General features: G+C 38.5%; 1 protein-coding gene across 1 annotated transcript in view; it reads left to right on the top strand.

The window, feature by feature from the left end:
• Positions 1-12924, top strand: part of LOC129092135 (protocadherin-15-like) — a 130135-nt gene that overhangs the window by 29910 nt on the left and 87301 nt on the right. Inside the window, exons 3-9 of the mRNA XM_054599942.1 lie at positions 2222-2382; positions 4481-4636; positions 5786-5905; positions 6028-6138; positions 8313-8483; positions 11898-12006; positions 12166-12278. Coding sequence (XP_054455917.1) covers positions 2222-2382; positions 4481-4636; positions 5786-5905; positions 6028-6138; positions 8313-8483; positions 11898-12006; positions 12166-12278 — 941 coding nt within the window. The remainder of the gene's footprint in view (positions 1-2221; positions 2383-4480; positions 4637-5785; positions 5906-6027; positions 6139-8312; positions 8484-11897; positions 12007-12165; positions 12279-12924) is intronic.

The following is a 12924-nucleotide window of genomic DNA, read 5'->3' as shown; positions in this document are numbered from 1 at the left end:
AGGCCGGATCAGAGGCACCCTGACCGGAGATGAGCCTGACTGAATCACATGCTGCTGAAGAGAGAGACATTTTATTCATTTAGAAATGAAGCACATATTCAGCACGGTGGAACTCAGGGCAGCACTTGTTAATTAAGGTCTGAAACACTTTTGCATCCTATTGACTGATGAGGATAACAACTTTGCTGTGTGAGATTGAGAGAGGAAAGGCCAAGAACAGTAAAAGTATTGACTGTCACCGAAAAAAATAATGAAGTTCAATAACTCGAGAAAGAAAGAAGGCTCTCTCTGCCCTTCCTTGTAATAGTATTAGCGGTATTTACGACCCTAGAGTTTTAAAAAGATGTAGCTCACCAGTCAAAAGAAGCTATGAAAAGCTGTGTTTTAGATTAATGAACAAGCAACAGGGGGGTCTTTTGTTTTTAAATTAAATTCTTAGGAGATCCATTTTTCAGACAGAGTTTAGCACTAGTAAGACAGATAATTACAGGGCTTTGTGATTACAACACACAAATGCGTCAAACCCTGACTGCTGCAAACGGGGAGCGCACTCATTAATAGCAGCATAAAAATGCAGGAGCGGGGATTATAATTACAAGGCAAAAGCTTCCATCACACTTCCATCTGTGCTCCTTCCAGAGAGTCTGAGTGACTCTGCAAAATGGATGAACCTGCTTTATGAAAGGATGAAATTCAAGATGTTATGGGCAGTAATTAAAAAACACATTAAAACACCGCCACCCTCTTAAGTTTTACAGCTGGCATGTCAGGTACTTTTACTCTCCACAGTATTTCAACATTTATATATATATTTATATATATATATATATATCCATCCATCCATCTTCCATAACCGCTTATCCAGTTAAGGGTCGCGGGGGTGCTGGAGCCGATCCCAGCTGTCAATGGGCGACAGCCTATCACAGGGCATATATATATATATATATATATATATATATATATATATATATATATATAAAAGGGGATGAATTAAGGTAATTCAGAAAAGAGAAAAAAGAATAACAACTCGGGATAACTTGTGTTTTTACAGGAATTCTTGGAAGCGGTGCTTTTGCTCACATGGTTCAGGCTGTCATGGTGCTATAACTCCAAATGGCTGTCACCCTATATTTAATTAGACAGTGAAATTTAAATTAACATTCTGTTACTAGTATATTTGCATGACATGGTGCATTTACCTACAGCATGTGTAAATGAATACTTGTTATCGAAATATACTTGTGTTTAGAAAAACGTGTTACTCTGTGCGTGGTTACTGAATTGCTTATTATGTTGTTTTGAATTAATTGAAACATCCTTCATTTTGGCATGAAAGCACTGGTAGGAGTTTTGTATAATGTTTTCACTTAGATCTCCTACATTATTTGTATAATATATTTTGACTTAACACTATTTTAATACATATGTTAGTTTTCTTTTTAGATATTTGAAGTATTCAGTTCACTTTCTAATTACTTTTACTGAAACTTCTGAAACAGTAGTTTTGTAATGAGAGTTCTTCCCTTTCACTCTTTCAGCAAGGTGTTATTTTACTTAAGTATGGATTTGAATTCCTTTGTGCTCGACTGATCTCAATTGAAACACTTGATCACTGCTCCTCCAGGCTTTTTCTTTTTTTAATGAACCACCAGTTATTTCATAAATCAACTAATTTGCCCACTAATGAATAAAACAATCGTCAGATTAAACAGGCTTTTGGAGGGTTATCGCAGAGGGCTGCTGAGGCAAAGTTTAATCAGTCACTGATTGAAAGCTGTGGAATATAAACCAGAAAGTGTTGCTGCCTTAAAGGATGATACTTATAGAGATTTGCCTGCATAAGATATAGAATAGTCTTCAGATATCTGAGGCATTATTTCCTCTTTTCATTTAGGGCTGTTGAGTGGTCAATGCAGAGGTACATTTAAATAGTCATGTTGGATAAAAAACGTACACCACAGAAAAAAACTCTTCTACCGTTTAAGATATTAAAAAAAACCTTCATCATGACCTTCATCATCTAGTGCATTTGCTTTTCAGTATTCTTTTTATCAATACATTTTGTCAATGCCTAACTTTGTTTTTTGAAAACATATTGATTGTTTCATTTATTTTCCAACAGCAACCTTGTTTAATACCAACTGTTAGAATATAGCAATGGTGATGAATGTCCATAAACAAGAGGGCCGTTTATTAACTTAAGACTACTCTGCCTTCACAGGTACGGTTTTGGTGGAAAACATGCAGATAAATGGCCGCGCCCAGGACCCAGGCAGGACCATCTCACTGATGTTGCTGGACAACTATGACTACTGGGTGATACTGGAACCAACACGACAGAGGCTCTACCTCAACAGTACCGGGCGCATTCTGGACAGAGACGTGAGTACAGGACTAAGGATGGTGATGTGTCTGGGGAGTCAGGGAAAATAAAGTCACCCTTGTGTCTCTGTGTTTTTAAGTAAATCTATTTTCCATCATTAATGAATACATGTGAACTAGTTTTGCGGATTAGAGAACACTGTTCCACACAAGCTAATAATTTACTGCTGTCACTGGTGTGATATTAATGATTAAGTGTCGTATACACGAGGTATCCGTTTAATGTTAATCATAGGAGTTTGTTACTTCACACTTTTTACCAGGGCCGTTTCAATTTACTCATTAGTCAACATTAATATCATTTCTGAGGCCAGCGGGAGGCCATCCAACTTATGAAAAAGTAATAAAGCATATTCAGAGGGGTTAATTGGCTGTTTAAGGTGTAATGCTTTTTGTACAGCAGCATTGACAAAATATTCAAAAGATGTTGTGAGAGTCTTTTATCTTCTTGTGCTCATAATACGAAGAAGGAAAGCAACCACTGATACAGGAAGTTTCTCAAATGAGGCTTTCTGGTATTTTGAACCCTCATCATATTTGTTTTTTTAGTGACTAACTACTACATAACTTAAGTTGATGACGCATCTGCACACATGGAAGAGAATGATCAGTAACCTGGATAAGGTGTTAACATGCCACAAAATCCCTGTTTCTATCAGAGTGCTCCAGCTAGCATATCCACGTTTCTCCCATGTGCAACACAGCAGGATGCTCCTTTTGTTTTGTTATGTTGCTCCTTATTTGTAGTTGATTGTCATCTTTCATGCTTTTCGAACAGTAAACAGATAAGGAAGATTATAAATCAAACCTGTCATTTGAGATGGCCTAAATAGGCTTTTTTGGTAATTTGACTGATATTAGCAATCATGACAAAGTGATTAATACAATGAGGCAATTCATCTTGATTCTAACCTTTTAATATTTACCATTACCTTCATTTTAATAACTTATAGTAGTTCATGATGTTTTTTTACTGTTAAGCTACAAAGAGAAAATATTGTAGATGTAATGTGGCACATTACATTACATTACATTACAGTCATTTAGCAGACGCTTTTATCCAAAGCGACACCAAGTTGGCGTTGGTTTCAGCCAAGACTGATAAGTCAATGAATAAATGCAGACACCCTTTCTGTATGTAATATGTTCAGTTACCCAGTAAACCTGCAGTGATTTCAGATCAGTTTAAATGGTACAGTATAGGATGTGAGGTGTGGAGTTCACTGGGTGTTAAGTGCTGTGACTGCCATGGAAGAAAAGCTATTTTTGAAGCGTGTGCTTAGGTTATATGGACTATGGGGATGGAGCTATACTTGAAGCTGCTAATGGGAATATCTTACAAATATGGGCAATTAACAGGAGACATGACAACAGACGAGGTGCACATGGGAATCAAACCTTTGCATGTGAGAAGGAGAGAGGGGGAGGGATAAGCTGACCAGGCTGCATTACACCATTAGTTTCTTAAACTCAGATGTCTGACAAGCAGTGGTGGCAGTGAGACAAGCTCTTGCTGTCCAATATACATTTTAAACAGAACATGGCACAAGGCTCGCAGCTCTGTTTGATCATACATTTGAATAATTTATTACATGAAATATTTAAAAAGTGAAATCAGGCTGCACAGTCTAGCTTAAAATAATAATAAAAAAAACAATAGCTGTGATTTGTTTACACCAATACTATTCGCCAATTCATCCTGACTGAAGAAGATTCAGTCAGGATGAATTCAATATCAAAATGCAGTCGACCAAAAAAACACATTGATTGGAGTAAATTGGTTCAACCCTGTTGGATGCTAGTAAAAATATTTCTTTGCCAAAACCTCTCTCCCCTCTGTCTTATTGATTTGATCATCATCTGTATGTCTTGTTTGTTTGCCATACTGGTTAGGTAGCTTTATTACTTGGAGTATTTGAAACCAGTGAAGGTCAGTGCAGCGACTCTCATTTGATTATCTCCGACGAAGTACACATGTTGTTTGTTCGAAAGGGAATTCCAACATATATAAAAGGGTTAATTGTGAATCTTCCAGTGAATGAAGTGTCTCTCTCTCTCTCTCTCTCTCTCTCTCTCTCTCTCTCTCTCTCTCTCTCAGCCCCCCAACTACATCACCACCATCGTGGTTCAGGTCCAGTGCACCAATGAGCTGGTTGGTACGGTCATTTTCCACGAGGTACGGATTGTTGTGAGGGACATGAACGACAACACCCCTCGCTTTCAGCAGCCACGCTACTATGTTGCCGTAAACGAGGTAAGGGAGCGACTCCTGTTTTTTTTAATGTTTTAATTGTTGATTGGACCAGTTGGGTTTATTTTGAAAAATGGGCCAATTCCAGCGAAAAACGGTGCAGCCTGTGTATAAGTTTCAGCCCATTCACCTCTGTGTCCCTGAGTCAGATCCACAAATGAGGGCAAAGTGGCAAAGTCAGTTTTTTTTTTAAACTACCAGTGTGGTCACCAAAGTTTGAAATATTAAAATCACACTCATGAAGGTTGATTGTCAACATGGTTCTGAAGAGTCAAATTAAGTTGTTGACTCAATCTTATTGTGGAACGTGACTGTCTGACTGCCTGCAGCTATTAATTAGTAGTTAGGTTCTTGTTGAATACACATTATTATGTTTAATATTTGATACTTTAAATAATATCTTCATCTTTTGCAACAATTCTGTACAATGTGGCTGTACGAACCAAGTGCTACTTCCCTCTCAGACATAACAGTCAACGTATTTGTTCTTTTTTCTCAAGTTTGTACATTTGATCTCAACAGTATGTATTCATGGAAACTTGCAGGTCAGGAAAGCATTCAAAAAACTTTGTTGTGGCCCCCTCTGTTTTTATTTATTTACTTCTTGTCAGCACAAGACATGACAACCATTTGCCTTTAGAACAAACCTGCAATTCATCAAATCTTTTGAAATTACAGTTCATGTGATTAGGAGATAATTCCCTGCTCAATAACTACGTCTTTGTATCTGTGGTTTACACTTTGTGTACATTGCACGTTAGAAGTTCCTGTCACAGTGTGTTATCCTAGCCACATGCAGCTGCCCCAGCAGTATAATGAGTCATTCTACATTGCTGTCAACTTCTCCTCTGAACAAGCTCTCCTGCTCGCTGCTGGTCCTGTGGACCAGAGCTGAGGGCTCTGGGGAAAAGCAGTGGTTCTCATACTTACTTTTTGTGATTCTGTCAGCACGTAAGTCTTCAGACTGCTGCAGACTGCAATGTTTCCTCTTTTAGATATTATTTTTTCCTTTTTGTGTACTAATGGGCTTGGGTGGCCACAGTAATAGCTATATGCATGGCAGGCTCTCTGCTGTAAGTAGATGTTGTACTCACAGCAGGCTGTTTGAGCCGTTGACTTTTCTTTTTTCCCCGCTCTCATATTTTTCTGTAGCTCACACCAGTTGGAACGACCATTTTCACTGGCTTCTCAGGAAGTAATGGAGCTACCGACATTGATGATGGGCCCAATGGACATATTGAATACGGCATCCTTTACAACCCCAATGACCCGGTATATGGACGAGTCAAGCCATGATAAACACCCTCTACACCATTGTAAATTTCTTCAAGAGTCATGACTTATTGCTCACATCCACCTTTCTTCCTGTCTTATCGACTCTCTTTTTCTTTCAGGCATCAAACAGAACAGTGAGTGTTGCAAACACCCTTTCAGGACACATTATTCTGGCAGAGAGGCTAAACTATGAGGAGAGAACTCGTTACCTGGTTTTGGTCCAGGCCAATGTAAGTGACTTTAGATTGCTAGCCAATAAGACCAATACGTGCTCATGTCAGCAAATTATAAGTAGATTCTGATTTTATACATTTTGTGTAAGGTGAAGAACTCACAATGCCAGTAAGCCGATATCTCAAGATATCAGCGGCTGCTTTTTGTGGCCTAAAAATAACAGTACTTCAACCATATTTCAGATCTTTCAATGCTATTTTAGGGGGCTGATGTTATAAACATGAGGTCAATAGTTTGCTGCTTCATTGAGTTCAAGTCAATACACTGAATCATTTCTATCGCTAGGTCCAGTTTTAAAGCAAGACCTGGCATGTACTTTCTTTTTTTTCAGAAATGTGGTCATCATTTAGCAAATCATCCTTTTTCATTTTTATTAGTTTTACCAGTCAAAAGTTGGATTCTTGTTCCTTTTTTACATATTATCATGAAGTAATTAGAGATTTCTCATTTGCCAGTCAGTGTAAGGGAATCCTACAAACAAGAATTTTAACTCCCATTTAACTAATACTAATTCAGAGACCACTCACGGTCAGCAATATCAAGCAGAGATGATTGAACCCTCCAGGGTTTAAGTACTACTTACTTAGTTTTTTCGTTAAAAGTGATTGAAGCTGTTTTTGAGACATTCTTTGATAACTGTTTGTAGTCTGTATTTACCAGAGCAACTTTGCAATTCAGAGTTAATTATGTATGCATAATTATGGATTTTACTTGCGAGTGGGAATTTTCCTTCACACTCTCACAGGGCAACATGTCTGCAAAGATAATGTTAAACAAGTAATCCTAATGATTTTGGTATGAGTTATAATGAAGGCACTTTTAGGCTTCTTTTTCTAGTCTTTACCCTAAGCCACTAGGCAGTAAATGTCTGTTGACCAAGAGCTACCGCAAAGCCACTGGCCAAGAATTTGACTTCAATTAGCCAAACACCCAAGCTGGGATTTAAAGGTTCCCCCTTCTTATATAAACAGTGTTGGATGTTTCAGAACCTTATTGATTGAAAGCTGTGAGTCTCAATATACAGAGCCTTTCTTCACAAAAAAACTAAAGCAACAGTAATTATAATTCACATCGTTATAATCACTTACCAGTCAATGATTACATAACCATTTTATTTGACAAGCAGTGGTCAAATATTACACCCTTTACTATAAAAAAGAATCGCTGCAGGAGAGATAAACATTAAGCAGTAAACCCATATCCTCTTCATTTCCTGCATGAGGGAGCAAAAGACTCAACCCTTTACTCTGGCAAGAGGTCCTCCAGGGAGATTTTTATATTCCTTTGCAGGAGGACGTCAGAGTAGAGAAAGAAAGAAGACATGGTATTTACCAGAACTATATGCTGCTTGTGGCAAGAGTTCAATTATACTAACGGTGCAAATCTTTGAAGTGCTGTGCTGCTCACTTCTCAGGGTACAACTTAGGGAAGCAGCGATACCACAGGAGGAGCTCTTTAAGGATAGATGCTGAAAAGATATGTCTTATTAGCAAGAATTATTTCCTTGCGAATAAATGTTTAAGTAGAATGTAGAGTCATAATGTTCCATCTGGTTTGAAGTGGTCTGATGTTGGGTTTTAATGTTTGAATCATAACATCTCTTACATGTACATACATATGAATTTATTATGTAGCAAAACATTAAGCAAATCAGTCAGCTAACTTCTAACATCTAACATGTTGCTTTAACAAATAATGTATATTGTCATAAAAAAAAGCAATTTGTTTGGGTGTTTTATGTCAAAACGCTCCTACAAACAATTTTTTCAAATTGTTTATTTTTCTGTCTTATATAAACAAGTTTTCCTTATTGCGTTAAGATATCAAACAGGGTTATTAAGAAGTGATGATGGTTTGCGGTCATAACAGCACATCCAAAAATTATAATTCTATAATTTTCTACTGCAGAAAATATTTAATTCATGTTCTACCGAAAGCATAAGAACATGTGTTCCAATACCCTTTCCTGAAGAAGAATGAATGCATGACTGTAGGCTTCCATAATGGCAAGCAACTGTAACATATGCTCAAAAACAGCATCAGAAATCTGTCATGGTTTTCAAATGTTATATTGATTTTAGCTCGAGCAGTGTATAGCCCCTTTTGCACAAAGCAACAAATCGTCTGGGAGATTGAAGGTTGGAATTGAAAGCGCTTGTTCATCTTCCAGGACCGCGCTCCGTACCCCCCCAACAGACGGACTGCTACCACAACTCTGACTGTGGACGTTCTGGATGGAGACGACCTGGGCCCGATGTTCCTGCCTTGCATTTTGGTCAACAACACCCGTGACTGCAACCCCCTCACCTACCGTGTTGCTATCCCTGAATTCACTGAACCGGTAAGAACCAGGCTGACAGGCAACTGTGAACACGCTGCTTCTTCCACAAGGTCATTTTAACAGAATTCCTCCTGTTATTAGTATGTGCATATTTATATTGTCATGCACGCAGGTTGTGTTTTCATCTCCTGTCATCCCTTGTGTGCGTGTGCCACATAATTCAGATTGTGATACATTTGTACTACACATGTATATTCCTGCTAAATGTTAAACTATGCCAGCATGTTAAAAAGCCTAATTGACCGCTTACACCTTGTTTTTTGCCTCAACACATGTAGGCAGAGCAAGCTCTGCTGTTGTGTCTCAGCATGGTAATTCCAGGGGCATTTTCTGGTCTGTTGGACCAGCAATTAGAGCTGTAGGCTGAGTTGACCTAGGATGACAGCCAAACACTACTGGAATTCACAGAGGCAAGAAAAATAAAGAGGGCTATGAGTTAAAGAGTGTAAGGTGATTCACCAATAGAAATTATATGTTTATCTAAAAACAGTTTATATATGTCTTGAGAAATCTATATCTACTGTGTGTTTCTTTGCATGACAAGATCTGAACGGATATTACCTGAACTGGACTATGCTGAATTATTGTATTTGACCAGACTAGACTTAAAACAATCTCACATCAAGGTCATCTGAGTGCTGTTTTGGAGGTTTCTTTCATATCACATTATCTTCATCAGAAGATTGCGTCATCAGTAGTCATGGAACTGTAGATGTGTAAACTTAATTTCCCATATGAGCACCTCAAGGGCTGGGCAATACATCAATATCATATACATTAAAGCACCAATGGTCAACCCAGCAATATCGTAACGAGGTATTTGGTATATTGTAAAATTGTATTTCCTGCATATCGCCCAGCCCTAACTTGGGAGCAGCAGTTGACAAACAATTTATCTCTACTAACATACTTGTTCTCGGGGTTTCAACTGTATAACACAGTCCTCATCAGCAGTCTAGACTACTCTGTGGACTGTATTGAACTGTATTGAATGGTTGTGACCGGAGAAGTCTCGATTGGATTGGATTGGACTGGATTTACTGGACTGTATTGGATCAAGGTTTGCACTGCTGTGTCTTCAAAGCAGGAAGGTTTACGAGTTTGTTGCAGTCGTTGCAGTATCATATACTGCATGAAACACAGAACATAATTATACTTTAAAATAATACTTTCACATTAAGTATATGTTGTTAATGTGAACGTATAATTGTGATGTCAGAGCATTTTCCTAATACGTAGAATTGCTCAATTTACAAATAAGGGCCAGGTTCTTTTGATGCTTTTGTTAATTGGAGCTTGGCAAACTAAATTATAGTTTGATTAGCACCACCAACTGAATCGTGATGAAACAATAGGATACACATAGCTGAGAATTCTGATCTGAAGCAATATTTGGAAAACACTGCATCAAGCATGGGTTAGGTGTGTGGGTTGACGCGTTTCATACATGTAGAACTGAATTAAATTGAACTGAGACAGAGAAAGATTAACTAACACAGAAGCCTGCAATAATGACACAACAGGAGCTATTTTGGTTGTAGATTGAGACCTACAGAGAGAGAAGGGAAGCTGCCACAGTTGTTTGTCCAGACTTTCTATTCAGAGTTTGCCCATGTAATGTATAATTTATGATAAAAGGTTTGCAGAATGCTAAGTATGCAGGACCTGGGAGCAGCGGGTGCACAAACCAAAGCTTTTTCATTAGTGTGAGAAAATGTTACCCTTTTCCCCTGTCCTTCTGCTTCTCCCCCTGGAAACACTGCATGGTTTCATCCTGCCAAAGCTTCATGCCAATAAAGTCTGACGTTACATTAATATAACATCCCTTTACTGTATGTATACTATCGCATCTGGTTCATTACTTGTGTGTGATGTAATTTCATAACTTTGCAGTTATCAGTCAGTTTTTTGCTGGCCTTGGATTTTTCTCCATTCTGCAGTGTAACCATTATGCTAACATATCTGTCCATGGGGAGATTTGTCTTCTCATAATTGATGAGTGTATTGTAATTAATCACAATGGTTAGACAGGCATTATTAAGTTGATCTGTATTTATTTTTTGCCCTGGGGGGATATAATGTGGGCTCTGGAGCCCCATGGATAATGACTGCTAGAGGAGGGTATTATAGCTAATCATCATTGTGCAGAGCTAGGGGGATTTGATTTAGCGCACCTCCAGACATTGTAAAAGCGAGAGGGCTGGTTAGGGAGGGGGTGTAAGGATTACTCCAGAGCTGAGGGATATAAATGTGCCTCCTCAAGGAGGGATTCTTTCTGCCAAAGAGCTGTTAGCCATGTGCCTGTCAATGCTAAAGAAGTTTAGCGCAGGCCTCTTAGCATACTCACGCATACTGTATCAGCCATATTGAGGCATTTTGCATGAGGAGAGGTATCCTTAAATGTGGTGTGCTAAACATATTCCCACTTAGCCATATGTTGGTGCAAAGGTTTAGAGGCAAAGCTGGGCAATTAGTGTTGATAACGTCTGAATATGCATGAACAGGAAAGTAGCCTGCAGCACCACAACAGATTATCCTCAATGTGCAACTCTATTAGGCATTTCAAAAGTATGCATATGAGAAATATATCTTACTAATCAAATATCCAAATAAGTGGATAGTGTGCTATGGATTATTACTGGCCTAAATCAGGAATTTGGTTCTTTAATTAGAAATAAGAAACAAGGGATGCACTGATTCAACTATCTCAGTCCCCAACCCTCAGTCCCCAATTGGATACAAGTGTTTAATTAATAAGCTGTGTGCCTCACTGTGTGGAAGTGACTGAGTTCATTCTTCTATGTTTAAGGAAACATCAGGCTTGATTAATAATTGCTTTCCTACATTTTTTAAACAACAGGTTTATAACATTTTATCTATTACTATATTGATCTCTGATACCAGATTGGCCGATTGTCACCAATCCAGATATTTGAGGTATCAGTATCGGTATCAGTGCATCTCTGCAGAAATGGTCTCTTTGTTTTTGTTTTTTTAAGCCTCAATATTCTTCAAAAATGCCGAATTGCAGCAGCTCCTCTCATCCCCTTCAAAAGCAGAAAACAGTTAAATGGGTTAGGAAGAGAGTGTCCAGAGAAGCATCTCTAAAGAGCTGTTTCTATCTGGAGGAGCACAGTTGCAAGCAATATACAACACGTCAGATAAGATTATACAGCAGCCAAAATATCTACATATACCGCACACAATATGTATTCCAGGGCTAATGATATCCCATCCAATTGGTATTTTCCGTTTCATAAGACACTGAAATGTCTGTCTCTGCATAATCATCTCTCATAGGAGACAATATCTGTGCAACTGTAGGCAACAACTTCCCAGTCGACAGAAAATAAACAGATTTGCATCTGATTGTCTTGCTGTGTTGTTGACTGACTCCCCCTCCTCTTGTTGCAGAGCAAACTGAACCCACTGAATGTGACCCCTGCAATCCGGGCCGTGGACATGGACAGAAACATACAGCCTCCATCAGACAGACCTAGAATTCTTTACTACATCCTAATTGGTAGGTTCATCATGTATCTAGATTTATTTTACACATCTGATGTTCTTTGGCTCAGCTGGGAAGCCATGACTTGACTTGGGATATTCATCCAGGTGTTCTTGATCTTATCATAAAGTGCACTGAATCCAAATCTGTAAATGTTTCTATTCTTTATTGCAGGTCATCCAGTCACATATCCAGACTATTTCTCCCTGAATAGAACCACTGCAGAGCTGCGTGTCCTGCAGCCCATCAGTAGGGACTTGTATCAAAGGTTCACTCTCATCATCAAGGTAAACAATACAATTCTGAATCAGTGCTAGTTTTATTTTGTCAAAGGTCACAAAACATCACCTATACTGATCGTTATGTATTGTGTGACTTTTGATTTAAATTAAACCCCCAGAAAAAAACTGTTGAGTGCAAATCTACTTGGGAATTTATTGTGTTTCATTTCATCTACATATTTTTCAAGCATAGATAGAAATAGCTAAAATTGGAAATCCATCGGCCAAAATATAAACAAACCCTGAATTTACTGAACCAGATTGAGCTTGATTGTCTTAATCAGGGTTCAGCTCAAGGTAAAATAGTGATACTCCTGCTGCCTCTGCAGTAGGTAAGCAAAGTTTTATGAAACACCTCAATTCTTTAAGTTTAATTTATATCTGGAAAACTTAAGCATGCACACTCTTCACCTAGATAACCTCAGTCCTGAAGGCCGTTAACCTTATCTTTAGCTGTTTTGGAGATTGGGGGGCGAAAAAGATGTTATGATTTATGGACTTAGCAGGAGGAGAGGCTGCTGCGCTTTCCTGAATCCTAATTTAGAGCAGAGTCAGGGATTGCCTCGGTGCTGCTGGTGCAGAGCGGCAGTGCAGATGAACTTTCAATCCAGCCATCACTAACCTCTAGACACCTCTGAGCGCCGTGTAACCT

This window comes from Anoplopoma fimbria, chromosome 6, assembly GCF_027596085.1.
Source record: "Anoplopoma fimbria isolate UVic2021 breed Golden Eagle Sablefish chromosome 6, Afim_UVic_2022, whole genome shotgun sequence".
Taxonomy (NCBI): Eukaryota; Metazoa; Chordata; class Actinopteri; order Perciformes; family Anoplopomatidae; genus Anoplopoma; species Anoplopoma fimbria.
Note: the sequence above shows the minus strand (reverse complement) of the source record. Positions and strands in the feature narration are given on the sequence as shown.